Source organism: Phodopus roborovskii, unplaced genomic scaffold (genome assembly GCF_943737965.1).
Source record: "Phodopus roborovskii unplaced genomic scaffold, PHOROB, whole genome shotgun sequence".
In the NCBI taxonomy this organism is placed as follows: domain Eukaryota; kingdom Metazoa; phylum Chordata; class Mammalia; order Rodentia; family Cricetidae; genus Phodopus; species Phodopus roborovskii.
Window position 1 is genome coordinate 9,412,860 of NW_026126461.1, and position 24,641 is coordinate 9,437,500.

At 40.3% G+C, this 24,641-nt stretch overlaps 1 protein-coding gene across 9 annotated transcripts in view; it reads left to right on the forward strand.

Annotated features, from left to right (window-relative positions):
* The window catches only part of Pam (peptidylglycine alpha-amidating monooxygenase), a 256,160-nt gene that overhangs the window by 87,639 nt on the left and 143,880 nt on the right, over positions 1-24,641 (forward strand). For all 9 annotated transcript variants that reach the window (XM_051190860.1, XM_051190861.1, XM_051190863.1 and 6 more), the window contains exons 2-3: positions 17,939-18,350; positions 19,295-19,415. In XM_051190860.1, coding sequence (XP_051046817.1) covers positions 18,247-18,350; positions 19,295-19,415 — 225 coding nt within the window. In that variant the 5' untranslated portion in view covers positions 17,939-18,246. The remainder of the gene's footprint in view (positions 1-17,938; positions 18,351-19,294; positions 19,416-24,641) is intronic.

The following is a 24,641-nucleotide window of genomic DNA, read 5'->3' on the forward strand; positions in this document are numbered from 1 at the left end:
ACATTAGTGAGTGAGGCTGGCCTTGGTCAGGTGCAATGCACATATTTTAAATCTGGAGATATTTCTGAATGGGACTAAGTTATAAGTAGAATTAGAAGGATGGACATGCTAATATTTTGGTAACAGATTACATGATTTTTGCTCCATCACGCTTCATTTACTGGAAGCCTTCGCTTTATTTTGGAACACCTAGCTGTGTGTCTCTACTTAGGTTGACAAAATCAAGTATGATCTTGCTTTTTCCATTGAGAAAAGAAATATTTATGTCAAGGTCATAGGGAAGTAGAAGGTTTAACTAGTAGATTGCCATGACAATAACAAAAAAAAAAAAAATCTACTACTAGGTTTTACCAGAGTATTATGATTTATAGCAAACAATTAGTCCCCAAATGAAAATAAATTGTTGACTGCTGAAGTGCATTTCCTAAAGTGTCCTGTACCTTTTTACATGTGACAGAGAGAAATTTGTCAAAATTTTGGATGTTTATTAGAATTTTAAAATTCTAATAAACCTACTCATAAACTTACTCATATTTTTGTGCTGTAATTAATCTTCTAAATCATTAAACACTGTGTCTCTGATAGAATTCTTTAAGCTGATGCCATATATTTTAGCGTATGCACTTTGAAACTACTATGTAGTGTAAATAGAACAGAACTGAAAAAGCACCTATTGTTTCCACAGAACATTTGACAGGCATTAAGTGCCTCTGTGATCTCAGTTTGTCATGTGGGTAGACTAGAGAAAAACAAGTGTTGTCTCTGTGGTGTGTGTGGCCTGGGCACTTATCTGAATACCTGGTGGCAAGGACTACTTTGCAGGAATGGTTTTCCCCTTAGCTTGTTGAAGGTCTGTGAAATGATCTCTCCTACTCTTCACAAAACCTTGACTTGAGCAAACTGCCTTTGTTCAACTTTTACCTAGATGTCTGCTGCCAGATTAATGCAAGCTTCAACTTCCTCATGGAACCTTTTTTTAAATTAGCCCAGGCCTCAGGGTTCACCTGTCCTCTGGATACTTTGGTGCTTATTGCTTTTGACACATGCTGTTCAGCACGTTTGCTCCACTGAGAAGTTGGTTTTTATTTTGATTATGTAACTGATGGATGATTCAATGGAATATGTCTTTCTATTTTTTTTTAAACAAACATTTTTTTTTTCCTACAGAGACATGCTAGGTTAAACAGGAACTAGACTAAAAGGACAGGTGATAGTTTCTCCCTAGTCCACTGTTAAGCTGAAGAAGCAGCTCTGAGCTGAGTGTGTACCTTTGTCTCCTCCATCAGCTGTCAGGTGAAGGAAACAAACCAGATAATCTCTGGATGGCCTACTTTAAATGTGTTTCTCTAGAACTTCATGTTCCAGCTGGAAAACTGAGTGTATGATTCTCATCTTTTCCTCCCCAAGTCCTTCTAAACAGAATGTTGAAAGAATTAAAAGTTATGAACATACGAAGATAAAGAACAGAGGACAGAGTCTCTAGCAAATAACGGAAGAATGCATATTTAGATACAGAGAGGGGGCTGACTACAAGTTGTTTTTTATTTATTTTTGCAGTAGTTGTGGGGTGTCATTGTACTCTTTTCCTGGTAGGACTCCAGACAAAAATAGTCTCAAGCTAATCCCCTCCTGATATTTGAATGGTAAGGAGTCCACATAGGGTTAACCTGAGAACTGTTGCCAGCCTTTACCTCTTTACCTACCACACTGGCTACACATTTCACCCTCTCAAGACATACAATAGTTGTTCTCTACAGAGCTGGAAATGTATGGGGTGGAAGTCAGAACTCTTCATGTACTTGCTGCCCTGTGGACAGTCATCCTCCAGGGTGGTATGAGGTAGTGTATCCAGGAGCCTCGTGCTTTTAGGGACACTTGACTTGAAAGGGAATAAGAAGAGCAAGAGAGGGATGGGAGGTTGGGGGAGGGGTGAAAAAAATTTAGAAAACAGAATTGATAGGTAAGAGAAATTGAGAGATGTTACAATTATGAGCAAGCAGAACAGCTCCTAAAATTTCAATGATAGAACTGTAACGAAACTGGAAAGCAGTGCATTTACAACCCCCAGACGGATCGGTGGTGGTCACCTTATAATTCTCTAAGTGCCCAGCAGAAGGACGAAGCTAGGATAATGATGTCAGCCTCCAGCATGGCTGGAGAACCTTGTCCAGTGGCTGAGCTCTGGTAAAAAGAAAGCAGGGGACAGGAGCTATCACAGGCCACTGCTTATCTACCAGAGAGAAGTCAATTTAGCTCTAGCAAATTAAATGCCAGTAGGACCAAACTAGTTTGATAAGGCTTCATTGAAATGTTGGCAAGATAGGAAGGGGAGGAAAGAGACTAAACCTGTCATCCTCTGAAATAGGTGAAAAACAAATATGCAGAGACATTGGTATGTAAGCCAGAATTTTAACATGTTGGGGGAAGGCTTACGTCTTATTAAGAGGGTCTGGGGTTGGTGGGTGCACAGAGGACTGCTGTGTTTAATCATAGCTTTTTAACTTTTTTTTTCCGTTTTGGTTTTCAAGACAGGGTTTCTTTGTATTGCTTTGGAGCCTGTCCTGGAACTCGCTCTGTAGACCAGGCTGGCCTCAAACTCATAGAGATCCGCCTGCCTCTGCCTTCCAAGTGCTGGGATTAAAGGCATGCGCCACCAATGCCCAGCTAGGTTTGTGCCATCAATGCCCAGCTAGGATTTTAACTTTTAACTGTGTGTATATACTAGTATTAAAAGATCATTTAAAAATAATTATTATATAATTATTTATATATATATAATAAATATATATAATTATATAAAAAACATTATGTAAACATGTATGTGTGTGTGTGGTGTGTGTGTGTGTGTGTATTCTAACTCAGACTTTATTTTATTTTATTTATTTATGTAGTGCTTACTGAGCTTTTCAGTACTTTATTGCTTACTTGGAGCATGGACATGCCAGTGGAGGGTCCTGGGGTGGGGGTGGGGTGGGGGTGGGGCTCTGCACTCCTTAGGTAAAGGAGGATTTTCGTAAGCAGACAGTGCACAGAAGTACTGATGCTTGGTGAGGTCCACACCCTGGCTTCTGGATGACTTATAGAAACTTCATTATAAATCTCTATCCTGCCAAAAAGTTGGGGGATCATTATGTTTTCCCAGCAGAGTTACCTTTCTCTTCTGATTCACAAATGCAAATATTGGGGTATTTTCTAAATTCTGGTTTCTGTAATGGGTCTTGGTTCAGGCTAATGGGGCATCACCAGGACACTGGTCAATTACACATTATTTTTTGTTTTGTTTTGTGTGTGTTTGTTTTGTTTTTGTTTTTGTTTTTTGTGGGTTTTCTTTTTCTTTTTTTTTTTTTTACAACACAAGCTTGAACACATTCCTTCCTATTCCTCTTTCACTGACCACAGAAAGTCACAGGACTCCTTGGTGGCTAGCATGTGTGATTTCCCTACCCACTAGCCTCTCCAATTCTAATAGCTGTGCAAAGCTCAGATGCATTTCCTTTACAGCAGGCACAGTGTTTTGGGATAAAGACAGGTTTTCCATCTGCCTTCTGAAGGTTTGATGGACCAAAATGACAATATTAAATAAGGGAAAACGTTTATTTGTGTTCAGAAAGTGAAAGTCACAGCACAGAGGGAAACCCATTAGTGTCCTTAACCAGTAAGTGTGAAGCAATAAGAAGTCCAAGTTCCACTGTTTCTAGAGCGGGGAGAACAGGGAAGGTGGGTTCCTTCCTGTAAATGGTTTCTAAGGAGAACAGTACACTGGGGGAGCTGTGAGGGTTTGGACAGTCTGGTTGGCCTACAGAGCATCTAATGATTTGTAAATGATTCTCTTTGGGACCAAAAACAGTAGTGAATCACAAACTCCATTTTTAAAAGTGGAATCAAGGAAGGAACCAAAGTGTTTCCTGTCTTTAAGTGGACAAGGGAAGGGGTAGAAGAACAAGCCTCTTCCAACCTTTCCTGATCAATCCCTTTGATTTCAAATATTTATCATACCAAGTGACGTATTTGGGTGTAACAGTCCCTGACTGCATTCATTGTGATATAAACAAGTTCAGTATCTCAAAGGAAGGGGTCACAACTTCAGCTGCAGTGTCTGGACAAGGCAAGCTTCATTAAGGATCAAGAGGGAGTCTCAGAAGAGAAAACAGAGTCAGGAAGTGCATTCACTTATTAGTCTAACTCAGGTGGTGATTGTGTCTTTTCTACACAACGAGAAAGGATCAGGGCCATCAGGTTCCTAGTCGGGAGCCTTGGACTTTTGTGTGAATAAAAGCTTTGCTTGGGGGCGGAGGGGAGGGGTTAAAATACTTCCATAATGTCTTAAAATTCCAGGGGAGATTTAAAAAAAAAAAAAGATTTTGATTCTTTTTTTTGGTAATATTTTACAGGAAAGACTCATATTTGGCATTTCCTACAAATGCCCTACAAAAATGAGAGAGTTGGGAAATGCGGTCTTATTATGGGGAAACAAAAGCAGAGCGTTGATATGAGGAAGGGAAATGGAGAGAGAGAAAGCAGTAGTGTGTACCAGCAAACCTCTAGTTCAGAGTCATCTGCCGGGCAGGTTGGGGGAAGGTAAATCAAGTTGTATCTTCAGTTGTCAGAGGTCTGTTTCCACTGCTACCAGACAAAGACCCTGGCAGGAGGCAAAGTGCTGAGAGGTGATGCTGTCAATACACCAAACTGACAGGTAGAAGGTAGACGGCTGACCCCCAGATTCTGGGGGGGGGGGCAGTGCAATGACAGAAACATTTTTGTGACTTCTAAAGCATCTAATTTAGCCACAACCAGGTAGAAATCAGAATGGTCATAATTTTGGCATAGTTGATTCCTTTGACATGGTTACAGCTCCTTGGGCATCCTGTAAGCCTAAAGTAAAAACAGATTGCTAAGGAGGCATATGGCCAGCCATGTTCCTGGATGGTTTTCTATAGCCCTCTGGATTAGGCTGACTTGAAGAGTTGATTATTTGATAGCAGTCCTTGGTGAACTGTGGAAAAGAGAAACAGGAACTTGTCAGTGCTAGGGGCAAGCTAACTATTCATACTCAGTGTTAGCAGATTCATTTGGGGAAAGCAGATGGAGTGGGAACATGGGGTAGGGAATACCTAAGGTTGCTTGTGGGAAACCCTGCTCGTTAATCAGATACACTCACCAATTAGTTTAAAAAGTCCAGTCCTCTGTAGAATTTTTGTCTAGTTTTACTAATTAATGTTGACTTTCTTCTTAGGAAAAACTATTCAAATACAAAAGGTTTCCGGAATGTGAGTGAAATGCTTAGTTTATATCCATAAGTGTCTTGATTATATGTTGGAACATGCTGAATAATTAAATTGAAATATTTTTAATGATTCCTCATTTGCTATGTCCTTGGAAGATAATTGTAACTCAGTAAAAAATTTCCCTTCTAGAGTGTTTTGATTTTATAACAAAGGAAGCATTAATGAACCTCTATCTCATTATAGTGCGATACTGATAGTCATTCAGATATCAACATTAAAGGGAAATTTTTATCATAAGTTTTACTCTTTCAGGCAAATAACACTACTGCTTAAGTCAATTTTTTGTGTGGTTGTAAAATTAGCTTTTGGTTTAGATAAAACTCTACTAAAGTGTTAACCTCTTTGATAACACGCACAATTTTAGTATTTTGTGAAAGATAATGGCATAATTATGAAGTTTGAGAATCAAAAACTAAAGCAGGCCATCTTAAAATATTGATGGGGTTAATTCAGAATGAAACAACCAATAATACTGTTGTAATGTATTCAAATAACTCTGTGGTCCTCAAGAAATATATAGCGCATTTTAATGCTGTATTTTAATAAGACAAAAAAATTTCAACTTTTCCCCCTTTACCTTAATTTACTTCAACTTTAAGTATATATTTCCAAAACCTTACTTAATTCCACTCATATTTGCATTATATGCATCCATCTTTATCACTTATCATTTGTATTTAACCCTAGGTGAATCTACTGGGAAATAAAGACTTTCAGTGGGCTCCCAAAGAGCTGAAATCAACACAATATAATTAGAATTTTCTATATGTGTGCTTGGTTATACGTAGCCAATCTAGAAGCTACTTTCTCAGGTGACATCTATTCCTGAGTCAATGAGGAGGTCCTCTGCACCAGACACTATGAGTCAAATGATAGGCCAATAATTTTGAATGCATAGATGAAATCAAAAATTCTCTAAAAATGTTATTATAAATGGATTGCTTCCCTACATGCATTCTGATTAAGTCTCATTGGGGTTACTGCTGAATGACTGTAGTGTATTTTTCTGCTGTTAGTAAAGATCAAATCAAGACTCTGTGCATTCTGAGTAATCCTCAGACCATTAAGTTATATCCTCAGCCCTTAGTGTGTTTTTAAGTAGCAATATGAACTCTTCTGAATCCATAATTTTTAATATTTATGAATTTTGTGTGTAAAGCCACAAAGTCCCTCTAGTTCCTGTTTTTAATAAATCTCTTGACATGTGTCATTTCAAAGTAGTCTGGATGGGATTATTAATTAAAAGTATACTGTTGGAATTGTAATGGAAAACAAATTTTAAAAGATTTAAATTTTTGAAGATATACTGGCTTTTAAAATTCCACTTCAGAACAACTATTTTGCATAAAAACAATTTAAACCACCCTCTCTTTAGTCATAAGTGTGAAGCTAAACAGAATCAAGAAAATCACAGTGGACATCATCACCCTTATGACACTCAGGGCTCCCCTGCCAGTGGCCACACAGCACATTGGCATCCTGTAAAATGCTTTAGTCAACAGCACTGCTCCTGAGAGATAGGCAAGTTTCACTAGTAAGAATCCTCTTGTCTCATTTAAACCCCCAGAGCCTGGTTTGGACCACCATTCTATATTCTGTTTGTTCCAGAAATACGTAACTGTGTTTGGAATGTATATCTTTTCCCTCTACTTCTGATTTCTTGGGCCAGTTGGATCTTTGAGTCTGAGTCTATTGAGTTTGTCATGAAACATAAACTTGTGACTCATTAATTACCTGTGAGTTCTTGCACACCAAGTAGAAATGTTTGTCAATGGTTTTGATGCAGTGTTGATAATTTCCTAGCGTTTTGCTTTGGTCTTAAATGTCCTCCAGAGACTAAATGATGAAGCTTGTTCCCAGCTGATGTTGCTCTTGGAAAGTGGTGGGAACCTTAGGAGGTAGAACATACTTCAGGAAGTCAGGCATTGATCTCATGCCCTGGTTGGCGGGGGTGGGGGGTGGGGAGGTGGGGGGGGGTCCTCCCTACTGTGCTGCTTGCTTCCCAGATGCCATGTGTGAGCAGCCCTGCTCTGCCCATCCTTTCTCACTGGGATGCTCTTCCATCTTACCACAAATACAACAGTGTGAGGCTGTGGTACAGCGGATGGGATGAAAGCCCCAGTGGCTGACAGAGTTAGTGTGTTTGATTCCCCCCTCCCATGTGTGTGTGTGTGTGTGTGTGTGTGTGTGTGTCTTGGATTAGGAAGAATGATGTTTGAATTGAACACTCATACTGTATGTTTTCTCTACTCTTCAGAAATTACAAAGTGTCTGCTGTCTGGACATGTTCTACTATCAGAAGATGCTTGAAGATGAGGTATAAATAGACTCAAAATGAACAGTGCTAAATTGGGAAGATCAAAGAGAGATTTTATATTGTATCTACTGATAAAGCTGAATCTGAACCACCCCCCCAGTATCAGATTATGATTGCACTGTTACTTTATTCTTTAGAATTGGCTCCAATTGTTTGGTCTCTTTCAAGAGCCCTTTGATTGACCATTTAGCATGGCCCTCAGTTTAAGCCAGTGTGAAACAGATTGCTAATATAAGACCTGGACCCATGTTTTCTGACTCCTTTTGCCCTCTTGTGGTTTTCCAGGTTCTCTGAAGAGTTGGGGGTGGGGGTCGGTGAGATTTACTATGGGAAACAATTAGCATGTCTTCTTCCTAGGTGTACTATTGATTTTAATTATGCATGCGTTTAAAAAATGAATTCACTTAGGGCCATTGCTGAATCAGCTATTGTTCGGTTAGCTTTTATGTACTTTATTATACTACCAGAAGTGCAACCCGTGTCAGGTGTGGCCTGCTGCCTTTGAAATCAGCTACACCTGAATTTCCGTCCCTGTCCCTCTCCTCACAACAGGGCAGCAAGTTCCTTGACTTGTTCCCTCATCTGTGAAGTGGGGAAAATAGTGAAACAGCCAGCAGGACTTAGTGAGAGAGAAAACACCTCAGATGTGCAAAGTACTTAAAGCTCTTGCTTTCTGCCTGGCTTCTATGCAGCATTGTGGAATGCTGGGTTGTCAACAGTATCATTGTTTTCGTGTGTTGATCCTTCCATGCCCTTAGTTTTGAAAGCAGTTTCCCCTTTTTAATGGTGGGTACCACTTTTCCACGTGGGCTTACATCTATGCAACTATTACACCTTTTCCCCCCATGGCTTGAAAACCTAACACTTGGTTACAACTCAAGATCAGACTTATAACTTCAAGGAAGCAGCAAGAAGGCCAGCAAGATGAACTAGGTGTGGTCAGGCCCCAGTCTGGAATGTTACCACTGAGACTGCACTCAGGTGACCTCTCAGGCTTGGAGGCTCATGGGCATCTTCCTTTCTGGGCTGTCATTTGAGTTTCAGGTGTACTGCAGATCTCTCTGGGAAACCAGTAAACAGGATTAAAGGCAGGGAAGAGCAAAGCCATTCTGTAAGCACCTCCTTAAAGCAAGCCACTTCTTCCCAAACCCCAAACAGCAAGAAACAGTTTACTAGCAATGAAATCAACTCGCCACCTGTTTGTAAAACAGCATCAAAGAAACAGAAGAACGCTTTGATCATTTTTAGGCAGAAGGAAATTAGGAAGCTCTCCACTGATAGTTCATGGGGAGTTTGGGGAAGCTGATCAAAGAAAACTGTTATTAATATGGACCAGAAATTAAAATCTGCATCCACACTGCTTTATTATGCTATGCCTCTTTCACTGGTGAATTGCATTCTTAAAAAATAGAGATGGTCATCTTATAATTCATTTGACCCTTATTGTAGCTTCTGTGTTTTATGAGCAACAATACTCAGCTGGGCACTTTTGATGATGACATAGGAATTGCATAGTTGAGAGATTGAGTGAACAGTTTGGAGGATGTATTTTGTTTAATTCTTTTAGGTTGCTGTAAATCCAGTTACACAGAATTATATAAGAGAGGACATGTTTTGACATTCTTTCATGATCTTTAAGAAAAACTCCCATAAGTTTTCAATTATGTAACAGCAATATAAGATTATAGATTTCACTTTGAACACTATAATTATACAGCTGAGAAGCTTGATGAAAAGCAAAGCAAAACTATAATAGGAAGAGCTGTATTTATGGGCATTTTATTGTAAGGATTCACACATTTGAAATGGAAAAACAAAAGAATCGTTTGCAAATACCACTCACTGTTGTGGGAGAAAAATACTTCGGAGGAACACAAGAAGCAAAAGAAAAGTCATTGTTGTGTTCAATAGATTCCTTAAAGACAAAGACTGTTTTATTCTGTCAGTGTGTGGCCCAGGTCTGAGCCAGTCTCCAAGGTGTAGTTTTAACACCTGCCTCTGACATTGTTAGGAGGCATTTAACAAAGTAAAGAGAATGGTGCTTCAGGAATGAGCCCGAGAAGCAGAGCAATAAATAGGGAAAGTCATAAACATCTCATTAAAAATGTATTGGCTAATGGCAAGGGAACACAAGGACAGCAGGTCCCCAACTTTGCACCCCATCCTCAGGAGCCCAGTACTAGCATCTGCCTATAAACTCAAGAGGCTTCCTCCCTCTGTGACGTCCTAACTTTCTCTTACCTAGAGTAAACTGCTAACACAGAAACCCTCAAAGGAAGAGGCCAGAAGACCTTAATCTTTTAATACCTTTCTGAGTCAGATAGTCAGTGATTCATACTTTATTGAAAGAGCCAAATTGACATTTGGAATTTAGTCAGATCATTGGTATTAGTTTCAGATGACTTCCTGGAGAATTCACCGAGGATAAAGAAGCAAGATTACTAATTTCCCAAGTGTCCTTTGAGATAGCTTATGAATATGGGCCCTTGCTTACTCCTTGAGTTAGGGAAGAAATCACTTAGTCCAGAAATCTCTGTACTAAATTGCTGTGAAAAGAGAGTTAACAGCTTGTCTATTGATTCAACAGGGATATTGTTTAAAATGGAAGTGATGTGATAGCTGGAGAATTGTTCTTACATTTCTAAAACTACATTCTATACGTATAACTCAGTAAGCTACCTGGTGGACAGATGCGGACGATACCCAGGCTAGTGCCACTTCTGTGACATCATCAGACGCTGCTAATGCTTTTCCGTGCATATACAGTCTAACAGATACCAAACCCATTGTGACTTGCAAGCAAAGACTATTTCAGAGTGGCAACAAGTTAAAAGATGTGACTCTCAAATGCAAGCGTATACAATGCCACCAGTCTGATGTCTTGATAAGAAATGAGAACCGGAATGAGTTAGCATTTGTAGATGGCAAACTTCATGCTATGCCTAGGGTGAATTTTCCCTTCCTACATAGAAAAAAGAACTCTAAGCATCAGTGATCATAACATAAGTGATTTTAAGATCTCAGCTAGAAAGTGGGATATATATATCCCACTTTATATATATCAAAAAAGCAGATGAAAAGACAACCATTTTGATTTCGTATCCATGCTGAAGGACAGGGAAAACAACTCCTGACTATAAGGTCTGAGAGCAGGTAGGGAGTAGTGGAGGCTGTGGCAATCCTGGTTGCCAGCCTGACTAAAAGAAAAGACTGCTTGGCACAGATGGTTGTTGTCATGGAAATCCTATGATGTGAAATTGTGAACCAATTACCCTGATTTTGGGAGCAGTTGAGAAGACCCCTGTAAGCCAAACATAATCTACTTTTGCATCAAATTTGAAGTATGGTCATTTACCTTGCTTCCCACTGTGTTAGCTAAATGAGCAATGGCTGTAAGGTGTAAGGGAATGGGTGGAAGGCTAGTTTTCATTGTACAGCTGAGTGGTCAATAGGTTGAAGTGTGCTTATATCCTGGTGGTCTACACTGAGCAGAACTGCCAGTTTCCACTCCTGTAAATCAGGAGTGGCCACACAAACTTTGTAGAGCTACACTGAGAATTATGATGAACTAAAATGCTATAAGGTGCTTCTCACAGAGGACCTGCATATAATAATTGCTCGATAAACATTGATCATGATGATTTTTATAAGAAAACCATATTCAGGGATTTGCTTATTTATTACATTCAAAGAGAACATCCTTTGTAAATGTGAAGGGTCTGTTTCCTATCACATGATATGAGTTAAAAGCATAGATGTCAAAGCCCAAAAGTCAGGATTAGAGTTCAAGCTCTACCACTATATAATTAAAACAGGAAATTAATTTTCCTGAGCCTTAAATCTCTCCTCTACAAGAGAGGAGTGACAACCCAAACTTCGAAGTCAGAATTCAATGCGGTAATATGGAAACAAATGTTAATTTTTCTGTTGTTTTTAAATTCTTTAGAAGTTCTATATTCATTAACACATTTTAGGCTTTTCTGTGTATTAGAAAGAAATGACACTGCATTTGTTAACGAATTGAGCTTTGTCATAATGAACTACAACAGAAATTCTCAGGCAGGCTTATTTATCCTACAGATGACATTTGACAGTGTCTGTTGACATTTTTGGTTGCCACAGCTCAAAGGAGTACTTCTGGCTTCTAGTGGGTGAGGGCCAAGGCTGTGAAGAAACATCTGGTGATACACAGGGCAGCTTTGCACATCAGAGGACTCTTCAGCCCAAATGTTAATGGTTCTGGGCTGTAGGGACACTGGGCCACAGATGTATATCCACCATAATATTTACGCTGTACCAAGAAAAGTCTGTTGTTGTTTTCCCTGAACATTACCTAACTCTAATAACCTATTAATTGAAATCTGAAGAACCTCATTCAACAAAATATATTATTAGAGGCACATATATCTCTGTTTTCTTGTAGTTACAAAAGAAACCTAGTTGATGAAAATTAAATTTAAATTTATTTTTACAAAAGCATATCCACAGAATGGGATACCTCCTCACCCCTCATTTAAAAACACTACTTGAAATACAATAGGTTTTGTTTTTTTGTTGATTCGTTTTTTTGTTTGGTTGGTTTTGGCTTTGTTTTTTGTTTGTTTGTTTGAGACTGGCTTTCTCTATATAACAGCCCTAATTGTCCTGGAACTTATTCTGCTCATTCTGTGGACTGGGCTGGCCTCGAACTTACAGAGATGCTGGGATAAGAGGCATGTGCCACCTCCACCACCCAGCTGAAATACAATAGTTTAAATTAGAGTATCTCTGCTTTTAAAATACATGCATTTGCTTTCTATAATTTGCTTTATCAAAATTAACTTTTCTTCTTTTCCATTCTTGAAGTCCTTAGGTAGGAGCAGAGCAGGGTAGACATTCAGATAACGGTGTAGGGCAGCAGCAAGCTGTACACAACTGAGGAAGTGTGAATGGATGTGGTTGGATTGGTGACATGGTGTTTCTATCAGCTTTCGGTCAGTGTATCAGGTACTTGAGATAATCACTTTGCACGGTGACAGGCATCAGTAGACAGTAAGTTTCCTCATTACTTTTGGGCCTGTACTGAGACCTCTCAGGAGTGTTGTAGGGCATGGCCAATTACTTCATGCCTGGGAACACAGGACTGAAAGAGAAAAGACGTGGAGCCTTTCCTTATAGCCTCCAAATGCGTGCAGTGAGACACCATTTAGACTTTACCTCTTAAAGGTGAGGTCCTGCCACCTTCCAGTAGGGCCAAACTGGCCACTGATCATTGTCATGGGGACTTCGGAGGGCAGTTCAGATTCACATCAATCATATGGCACTATCACAATCTAAATAGAGTGAAAAGTCCATTTGGGGATGTCAACAAAGACCAAATTGGATGCAGAAGGGAAAGCTCTAGTATTCCAAGCATCCTGGGCAAATAACAAAGGGATAGAAAGATAGCTTTAAAGGGCTACAACTGGGACAATGTTAGCACTGATGAAATATGCATAAAGATAGTGAGTGATTAAAACCCATTGAGCAAAACTGGGCACCATGAGCCCATTGTGGTGTAATAAGTAGAATAAGCTGAAAGTCTGATGAAAAATTGAATACCTGTAGAATCAAAATTATCTCTCTACCAAAAGCATTAATTAAAAGGGAAACTAGTAAACAGCACAGTAGACACCGAGGTGGAAAGACCACCAGAATTAAAGGGACAACATCACATGGCCTTAACAGGACAAAATCCTCTTGCCATCTAGTAAAAGCTTCCAGGGGTGGAGCTCATCTGTGTGGCCAATAGGATGGTATAGTATAGATCCATTTGACACATTATGGTACAGTCATAAAAGACTACCCTGGCAGAAGCCAGCTGCCGTTTAGTAGGGATGCCCACACAGCCTTTAAAAGAAGGTCACAGAGTGGAGGTATTTATCTGCTACTATCTAGCACTAATTGCTAGCCATGAAATAGGATGCACTTTAACGTTTTTAAGTTGAATTATCATTTATTTGTCATGTGTATGTATGTAGGCATATGTGTGGGTATGCATGTGGAGGGCAGGATTTCTCCATGTGGGTCTTGGGGATTGAGCTTCTCCAGGCTTTCTGCAAGTGCCTTCACTAGATGAGGCATCTCAGAAGCCCAGATGTTCTTATTTTAAAGCTGAAATCTCCCAAAGTATCTTGGAGTGTTGAAGCATCAGGTCAATAACTTCCTGTTCAATGGTTTTAGAAAAAAAAAGATTATTTTTACTATAATTGGGACATTCCTACAATATTCATAAAATATTTGGTTATGCAAAGTGAAAACTGGATTGTGCTCTTGGTTTTAAAAAGAAGTGTCTTTTTAAAAGGGATTCCTCATATATGATTTTTCTAAGTTTTAGCTAAAACAAATTACCAGTCTGCTTTTGATACACATTTAAGTTGTTTGCAATGCTATTATTAAAAAAAGAAAAAAAAACTAGTTCTTTGTTAGTTTGAACAATGCTATTAAATATCTTTGTTGACATTTTTGTGTCATCGTTTAGGTTTCGTTCAAGAATAAATGCTCAGAAATCAAGTTGCTGTGTGAAAGGATATGCATCCTTTAGTATGTTAGTCATGTCATTCTAGGAAGCCTCATACAATGTCATTGAAAGTAGATGAAATTAATAATTTTATAGCTATTTTCCCCCACACTAGAAGGTACTTTTTATGAGTAGGAATTTATCGGTTTGATTATCACTGTCCTCGGCATTATGGGCCTGGATATGTATTTGGAGGAGCAATAATTGCAAGCATTTAGTATATACTTGGCTCTGTCCTTAGGAGATTAATTCACGTATTCCTGGAATAGCTCTTATGAAGTAGGTGGTGTGATCGTTTCTGTTGACGAAGAAACCGAGGCGCAGAGAGACTTTTGCCCACTCAGAGCTGAACACCAGACCTTTTTCCTTCAGTTTCCAAGTAGCCACACTAATCTCTCTCACTTGACTACATTAACCCATGAACATTCAATTAGTCAGCATGTTTCCGTGAGTCTTCAACCACAGATTTCAGGGATTTCCTTTTTCTTCTTTCTTTGTTAATTGAAAGTATTGAGAGTGACCAGCACTCTCTAGGATCTCAGTTTTATGGACCTCCAGTGCAGCCCCGACTTACTACCTAGTGATCTGCTTCTTGAATTAATACCCATACAGGCATGAACTATAAATCATCCTTGCTCAGTGAAATAATGGAGTTATAAACAGTATATGTGCTTTGTATTGCAGATAAAATGGTGTACCCTGGCTTGCTATCTCCCGGAGACAGAGCTTTTATTACTGTTCCTTAAACACATCATGTCCTCTGCCCCATCTGGGCCTTTTGTTCCTGCTGTCCCCTGTACCAGGCATGCCCAGGCTATGCCTTCTGTTGAAGATGAGGTTAAGCTTTTCGTTTACTTTCATCTTGACGATGCCTCTGTTTCTCAGATCCCCGAGTCTCTTTTAATGGTCTCTCTAAGAGTGTTTCTTCCTTTAGTTGTGTGAGATTCTTATTTCCTTAATAAGTCATTTTCTCTTTTTGGTCTTAGTCATCTTATAAACCCAAATGTATATAATAATGTCTTGTGAAATGTACGCAATTAAATATTTTTGAGTAAATAAATGCATCATCTCAGGAATATATAATTTGAATTGTTAAAATCTTGAGACAAAAATCTGAATATTATATTAATAGGAATTATGAAATAAAAATTAGATTGTAGTGGTTAAGCATATTTATTTTCTGTATTACAATTTGTATTCCATCTTTAAAAGGCTTTAAGAATCACAATTAGCTTTCATTTCTGTAATAAAAGGCATTGTATTTATGGTTACAGAAGTCATCCTTGCTTCTATCCATATCTTTAATTCTCTTTTTTGTAAGTGGGTGGTTTAGGGACATCAAAGGAAACAAAATCAGTCAGACAGTTAAGTGGAATTTTATTTCCAAGGCTGGTGCTTAAGGGTTTGCTCCTTTTACAGAATTTTAATAATAACTTTGTTTTCAAGTGTTTTGTTTAATACCAAGCTTCCTTGGCAGCCATAACAATGACTGTCCTTGAATGCTGTTCTGAGTGAAATGGAATTCTTCTTAACATACATACTTTTGATAAGAGAGCTTCGGGGAATACTCTATGTTGTCACATGACAAGACTGTACTTGGTTGGGAGCGAAGACAATGGCACAGCCTTCAACACCAACACCCCCCACCCCCAGGAGACCGTTTCCTTTACCCAGAATAAGGACAGAGCTGAGGGGGTTTGTTGTTCATCTCAAACAGGGAACCAAAGGCCGAGTTCAAACAAACATCATCGGTCTTTTACATATGTCGTTGCTTACGTAAATCACCCATGATCCTTGGTGCTGGTGAGCCTTAAGTATCCCTGAGGTAGTTGGATATTAAACTGTAGTTTGTTTATATTTGGTGTGAGGTGTTTAACTTAGATAGTGCTGGTCATGATGAATATTGTTCAGTTTAGAGTTAGTGGTCTTTTTCTCGGTTTTATACACACACACACACACACACACACACACACACGGCTTAGCTTCACTATACCATGATACCTAGAGGGCAGTTTAGACTCAAACATATTATTGTGGAGAATGTGTAAGTTATTTAATGAGCATTCTTTTTTTTTTTTTTTTTTTTTTTTGGTACTACCAACTGAACTCAGAGCCCCCAGCTTGCTCAACATAAGCTGTACATACAACAAAGCCTCTGCCACCCCCACAACCCCTGACTTTTGTTATACGTATTGTTATTTGTTCATCAAATCAACTGATTTGGTATTCTCTGAGCCATATTTATAATTATGGCTTTAAATAAATACTTAGAACTCTATTTTATTGAAGTTATTTTCACGATGATATGTTTTACACTATTGCCTACTATCATTTTCAGATTTAATACATAATCTGGCAAGCGTTCAGGGCAACTGGTGAAGTCAAAGCATGATTATCTCAGAGTTTAGCCTAGTTGAGCTTTATGTCACACTTTTTCTAAGTGGCTTCTGCAGACAAGAGAGGGATATTTTCCCTAAGCCTGAAAGCCCCTAGGGAAAATGCACACTAACTTAGACACTTGGGAAAGGAAAGGGGGTTGGGGGAGACCACCACAGTGTAGGGGACAAAGATATGATTGTGACTATCCCACTAGCCAGAAATATTCAGACGCATACCTCTTTTTCTGTAAGAGAGGTGGTATTTGCTGAAGGTAGACTGTAAACTTTTATTGAACATAATTATGGCTCCCATCATCTGGTCCTGGGAGTCTGGCCTGTAGGGTTGTATTCTTGCCTTCCATAGTGACATAGTAGAGTTTCAGGCTTAGCTTGGAAGACAGCTGTGTGTGTCCCTTTCCTCAGGGCAGTATCATACCTGGTGGAGGGGGAGGAAGTGTGTGGAGAGGAAGAGGAAACATAAGAGGATCTTGATCTAGAACCTTCTTTTAAGGTTGTTAATTTTCTTTTGATAAAAAAAATTCAGCTTAAAAGGCTGCCATAGTCTTGCAGTATCCTTCCTTCACCTCTCCGTAAGCTTTCTAGATATATTTCACTTGGAGGATGGCTCCCTACCCTTTTCTAATTCTGTGATCAGTTTCTAAACTTTATTTAGGATAGAACATCTTTAGGAATGCAAGCCTTTATCAGAAAGAAATTGTTGCATTGTTCATTAGAAGCCAGATTTTTAATGGTCATTTGCCAACCATGCATCATGTGAACTGTTGAGTTTTAGTCTGTTTTAAAGTAATGTTGAGAACTTGGGAAATTACTTATACAGAAATGCTTGTGCAAGGAGGAGGTATCTCTCTTTTTCTTCCCATCTGTAGCCCTGAGGTGCATATACATGAAAAGCCTTTGTTCTGTCTTTTCTGCCCGATTCTTATGGTCTGTCTCTAAGTGCTTTGTCTTGGCCCCCTGATGTATTCCTTGTGCCTTAGTCAGTGATTGAGTGAATAACTTTGTTTACATCGAACGGAGGTCTGGAGCGTGTGTGTGTGTCTGTGTGTGTGTGTGTGTGTGTGTGTGTGTGTGCAATGCAACCCATAGAGTGGGGTGGATATGAGGGGAACTAAGAGGGAAGAGATAGGTAAAAATCAAAACAACAATAAAATAAAATAAAACAAAAACAATCCCGGAGTGGGTGTTGGGGAGGAAGAGCAAGGTGAGGCAGGGCAGGGGTCTATGAAGTCGCAGGGGGCTTATCGCAAGGCTGGAGAAAAGCATCAACAGACCAGCATTTTCCCCAGGCTTGGGCGCAAGCTTGTGAAACTCCTCGTGTATTAAAGAACCTCGGCTGGGATTTGCTGAGGACAAATGCTGTAATGTGTTAGTCATCCATTATCGGCTTCTATTTTTGCAGGTTCCGAATGATGACTGACGCGGGTCTGCGCGATAGCCCTCACAGCCCCTGTCATTGCGAGCGATAAGGACCTCGCACGCACGCACGGCCAGCAGCCAGCCAGAGCACCGGCTCAGGGCGCTCTGGAGGGCGGGCGGCTCCCCGCGGGCGGAGCGGACTCCAGCGCCGCTTCCCACGCACCCGGACCAGACCAAGCGGACCGGCTGGCCGCGCGTCGTCCGTCGCCCGGGACCATGAAGTAGCGGTGGCCGCCAGCCCTGCCTCCCGCCGGCCCGGCTGCTGCACGCTGCCCCGGCCCCAGCTCGGACATGGCCGGACGCGCCCGCAGCCGGAGGCTGCTGCTGCTGCTGCTGCTGCTCGCCCTGCAAGGCAGCTGCGTGGCCTTCAGAAGCCCACTTTCTGTCTTTAAGAGGTGCGTGCTGTTCAGCTTCTTGGTTTCCTTTCACGGGAGGAACGTGGCTGGGGTGGTTTCTGTGCCTGCTCTCTACAAATATAATATGCAGGGTCCTTGAGAAAAAAAATCTCTACAAGGCTGGTTTTCTCTACCCGAGACGATTTGGAATTTTACTCTCTGAGTTCTCCTGAAGTGCCCCTCGCCGGCCGATAAAGCCCACCCATCGACCTGTAGCCAAGCTGATACCCTGGCTTTCGGAACTTCAATTACAAGTTGAGACTTCCAGAACTAATCGCTCCCTCTTGGGGAAATAATCTCAGAAACTACCCTGTAGTTGTTTAGACTTGAATGCCTTCCTGTATATAACAGCTGGAGGAATAAAATATCGAGATAGATCGGTGGTGGAGAGCTCGTTGGCTATAATAGCTCTCTAGGAAATATGGAGCTGTATACACGCACCTCGTAATTACCATATGAAATATTTATGTACTTGTACATTTGTAATTCACACCGCAGTCCTTATTTCTTCCTCACTTAATTGTACTTAGCAAGATTGTGGTTAGGGATGTTTTGTTGTTTGTTTCTGGTTAGTACTGTTGAATCCTCCTGGCTCACACAATGTTACTGGGTCACAGGTCACAGTCCTACCACTAGAAAATCCGCTTGTGTGTGAGAATGATATAACATCTTCATTAAGTAGAAGTAAATATGTATCACAGGCTTTCATTGAGCTGAACTTTTAAGTGTGCCCTGCTTAGTTGCTTTGATTGTGTTTTGCTTGCAAACTGGCTCTATGTTGTTCATGGACAATGAGGTGACTATAGGTGTCAGGGTTGTTACAGTTGTCGCATTCTAGTTCTTATTGGATCTACATTAGTAATCCTTAAACTTAAGGTCATAGGATTTACCTCTGCCCTTCCAATTACTCCAGTGTTAAAGGCTGTTCAAATCGTCTTCTTCAGGTTTAAAGAGACCACCAGATCGTTTCCCAATGAATGCCTTGGAACCACCAGACCTATAACTCCTATTGATTCGACAGATTTTGCACTGGATATCCGCATGCCTGGGGTTACCCCTAAAGAGGTGCGTGGAATTCTGTACTTTATTATCAGCCATTCTGTGGACCATCTAAAATTAAAGCTAAAACAAGGAAGCTGCGTTTGTAACTGTAGGAACTCCTTTGCTTTCAAACTCCCCAGAGGAGGCTAAAATACTATAAAAGGGGTAAGACTTCAAGGCAAAATATCCAGTTAAATTCTGTGTATTAAAGTGCTACTCATTTTGTTATTGTGATTTGAAATGGAACCTTGAAAATTTACATTTTGAGATTATCCATGGAGAAAGGGCCTCTGTAACACAGCATCTAAATAGTCGCTAAAATAAGGAAAATTCTAATGAAGGAAATAACATTGAGCAGCTGTGTCTACCAGATTACTGTGCCTGCCTCTCTCTCTCTCTGTGTGTGTGTGTGTGTGTGTGTGTGTGTGTGTGTGTGTGTGTTCAATACCCTTCCAGAGCAGCCACAATGAAGACAAAAATTCTTTCTGCTGCCAAGAATTTGAAAACCAAAACATTCCACAGTTTGGAAAGTTAGGCGAACTATTCATACAGGTGGCTGGATGAATTTTCTGGAGATATAGTTTGAAGACAGAACAGCAGTGCTCAGACCAGTGTGTCATAGAGCAGGGGAAGTTGAACAGGGTTGCTAGGCATCCCATGTCTTAGCACACACAAGAAGCTAGCACATCCACCGCCGTGTGTGCAAGGTGTTTCATTGAGCATGAAAAGGCCAGAACTAATTATGCTTTCCACCAGCCAGAATGGGATTTATGTATGTCATTAAAAGATAGCCCTTGCTTTTTGAAGGCCTGCAGACAGGGTGAGGCCTGGACTTGGAAGAGCTGCAGTGGCTGATGACTCATTCTTGCGGATGATGTCCTATTTCCTCTTTTTCCCTTTCAGCACTGGGAAAAGTATTCCAGTTATTGAGGAAAATGACTTTTGAAACAGACAGCCAGAAGCTCTAGAGAACACACACACACACACACACACACACACACACACACAGGCCTTTGACTTCAGGGTAAAACCTGACAGTATTTGAAGACTTGAGTATGATTATTAGTCACGACTTTACAGCTATGTAAGAAATGGCCCTCACTGTCTCTGCATTCCCACAACACTGTGCAGATACCTCTTATGGGCATTTTGTTATTGCTGCCCTGACCCTGACTTTCATAATCACCTTATGTAGTATTTCAGTAAGGTTCTAAGACCGGAACACAAAACCCACAGTCTTCCACCCAAGAAATGAGCTTTCTGTTTGTTTGTTTTCAGTTTTAAAACAGGGCTTTTACTAGACTTCTTTAAACTTAGCTCCTTATTTTTAATATAAAATAATCACCTGTTGGTCATCTGTTTTTTTCTTTCTTTCTTTCTTGTTTGTTTGTTTATTTTTTGAGATTGTCTCCCTCTACACTGTGGGCTGGCCTAAAGCTAAAGGTAGTCAGTCCCCCTGCCTCAGTTTCCACACTGCATGAACTACAGGGACATATTGCCTTGCCCAACCACAGTAATTGTTTTTTTTTTTTTTTTTTTTTTTTTTTTTTTTTTTTTTTGTTTTGTTTTGTTTTAGCGAGTTTCCGCCCCAGAACATCTTTGTTTATCAAATAATGAATTAGTGCTAATAGAAAATAGTCCTCTATCGTTGTTACTGCTTAACAACAACAGTAGACAATTCTGTTTTGACTAGTACTCTCAGAAAGGAAACTAGAAAAGCTGATTAAAAAAAAGTTGGAAATCTCTGTTTTCATAAAATAAATCCTTATTCAATGTTACAGTCTTATGATTCTCAAAACAGTCGCATGGAAAGAGAGCATGTAGTATTTAAATTGCTGCTGTCTATTTTGCACTCTGGGCACAGGATTTTGCCCTGTGCAGTGGCCATTTGTTGGCTAGCTTTGCAGCAGAGTTGCCTTCCTCTTTGCTCTCTCTCTAAGACCATGTGGTTCCTAGTAGACAACTCTAGCTGGGGAGTGAATGGACTAGGGTTAGCAGATGGCTGGGCCTTGCTTCCCTTCCACAGTAATTGATTCAGAAAAATATACATGTCCTAGAACAGCCCAATCAGCCTTCTGCTAAGAGTGCATTTTCCTGTTTTATGTGAGAGGCAAGCATGGAGTCCTGGTGCATGCTAGCTTTATGAGATTGTAGGTAGGATAATATAGAGAGACTAAAATAATGGAAGTTCTTGGTGATACTTTGGTCACACTTGCCTATGTTAACCTTCACTATTTCATCCAAGCGGAGCAGAGGTTTGTCTAACTGGGTGAGTGAGTCAGTTGCTCTGAAACAGCTTCTGTCTTCTTAGAATGTTTCACCATGTTCTCTCAACATGCTTGATTCAGTGCGTTCTGCATACAGGCTGACTACAGATGTTACAACTTATAAATATTCATGAAAAATGACAGGCTGCCCATGACAGACAGACACAAAACTTCTTTCCTCCTCAACTTGGCATTCTTGGTGAGGTGTGATACTGTACTTAGTTTTAGTGAAAACAAACAAACAAAAAAGCAAGCACCGTTGTCTTACAGTGCAGATAAAACTAGAGTTAACACACGTAAGAAGAAAGGAGATAAGAGGGTAAGAAAGAATGAAAAGTGTTAGAGTGAAAAATCTCGAAGTAGAGGGCTACTGAGAGTCGACCAAATCAAACAAAATCCAAGAAAGTAAAATGACCAAGAACAAGAAAAATGGGCAAAATGGAAGTTATGTGGAACACGAAGAAGAAAATGCTTCTTAACTCTGGAAAGGAAAATGTGAGGCTGGGAAGTCTTTCTGTTAGCTGTGGCTCAAGAAGAAAAACAGAGCTCACACAAATGCAGCAACAAGGGAGAAGCAAGACCTTGGTGTCAATATCCAAGGGCAGTCCAAGAATCCGTGATTCAGTCTAGATCTCAGCAACTATTGCTTGTGTGCTGGAAATATTGGTTATGGTATGGATAAGCCTTTTCCTTGAGAAACAAGACTGTACGCTGGGTTAGGACGGCCAACAAATGTGTAATAGAGATGGACGTGAGCTCAGGGACAATTCACGTAGTATAACTAATTTCACAGGTGGAACACAATCCTAGGTTACTGCCATGCCCAAACACACCCTGTTAGGTCTATATCTTTTATGTAAAACAGGTTGGAAAAAAAAAGCAAAAATATGAAGATACAACAATTACCAGTAGTATAATTCTGTCCAAATCTCTCAGTCTCTGTATGCATCATCAAGAACTGTTATTAGAAATATCAATGTGCCTGGGTGATGATGGCACCTTTACTACCAGCACTGGGGAGGCAGAGGCAGGCAGATCTCTGTGAGTTCGAGGCCAGCCTTGTCTACTGAGCAGGTTCCAAGACAGACTCCAAAGCAATACAATAGGCCCTATCTAAAAAACAAACAAACAAAACAAAGAAATATTAATGCGATGAGATTCAAACTGTTGGACTCTAAAAACATACTTTTCTATATCAATCATACACAATGCCATCTTGTTACGAGAATAATAGTGTAATAATAGTATAATGAAAGATCTGTGGCTTTGATTATACACTCAGTTAAAGTCACTCTGACATGGAAAATTATATGTACTTCTTATATCCATTTCCAAGTCATGAGTCTCTGGGGATTTACTTGTTAGATTGGAGAAGATGATGGATGGGGAAGGTGGTAACTTTACAACTGCCCCTTGTAGAGCTTCGACGGGGACCTGGTGTCCGGCGACATTGTGTCAAACACAGCAGAGTCAGGAAGCGGCAGTGCATTAACACGGCTTACTCGATGTCTTTTTCTTCTTTGGACATCTTAGTCATCTGGGACTCTGGACTTTTGCTGTGACCAACTCTCACATCTACAAAGGAGACAGTTCGATAAGCTGCCTGCTCATTTATGATCATACTAAAGCGTATCAGTTTTGTGAGTTAACTGCCCCATGGATGCTTGGCTTTAAAGTAAAATAAATGAGGCATAATTACGAATCATTGTATATGTAGTTTGTTTCCTAAATTAAGTCATATCCTGGAGTTAGAATCTAATCTAATCGCTCGAGCCAGGTTGGCAGTGGCCTTCCCCCAGCTCTTAAAGTGTCAATTCAGCCATGCTTCTTGGCTGTATATGGTCCTTGCCATGTCCCCTCACCCGCCTGAAGAATGGAAGTTTACCTGACCCAGGGTGTTCTGAGGTGTGAGAGTACCAGTAGCTCATTCATTTTGGTTTCGTTGGCCACACTTGGTAAGTGATACGTGCACTAGTACTGTTTCCTGCAGCATGGGTGTTGAAGGACTGGGGGATGAGTTTTAACATGAGAGATGGACTTGCCATCATGACTCCATGGAGAACGTGAGTAGACATACGGGGTTTGAAGGTGAGGAAAGGTAGCCAAGTGAAAAAAGGCAGAAAACATGAACCTGAACCATGGAAAACTGGGTAAAGAAAGTGAACAGAGGCAGCACATCCAGGGTGCTTTGTCACTGCAGGGAATCCGGGGACAGTGGCTGTGTGATCAGAGAAGCTGAGAAGATCTGTCTCTCGGCCTGTATACATTTGTTGGCATCCAGCAGGAAAAGTTCTCCAAAGAAGTGATGAAGTGATATCTATATCTGTATACATCTATATCTATCTATAGACTATATATATATATACACATGTATATATATTATATTTAATTAGAAGCTTGTTTTACATATCCCAGTTCTCTAACCTTCCCGTCCTCCCTCTTTCCCCCACCAACCCTCCTCCAACCCGCATTCTGCTCCTCAGGTAGGGTGAGGCCTTACATGGGGAGTCTTCAAAGTCTGTTACTTCATTTGGAGGAGGGCCCAGGCCCTCCCCCACGTGTCTAGGCTAAGGGAGTATCCCTCTGTGTGGAATGGGCTCCCAAAGTCCATTTGTATACTAGGGATAAATGTTGCTCCACTACCAGATGCCCCATAGACTGCTCAGACCTCCCAACTAACACCGCAAAGGATCTCCTATATTCTTGTGAATGTGTTAGCTTGAATCATCCTAGGTTCCCTCAAACCTCTGCTGAGGACTTTGAGCACTGACCTGATAAAACAAACTAAACAACCATGAAAACCCACTCATTCCTAATAGAAGTTCTCTCAAATCCTAGTTACAGAGGATTTATTGACTAGTCAATAAACATTGGTCCTCTGTGTTAACATTACTTACTGGCAGAGTTGACAGGGATGAACCCTGAGTGCTTAGGAAGGACAGCCAGTATGCTCTAGCTTTGCTTGTCTTCCTGCCCTTAGGTT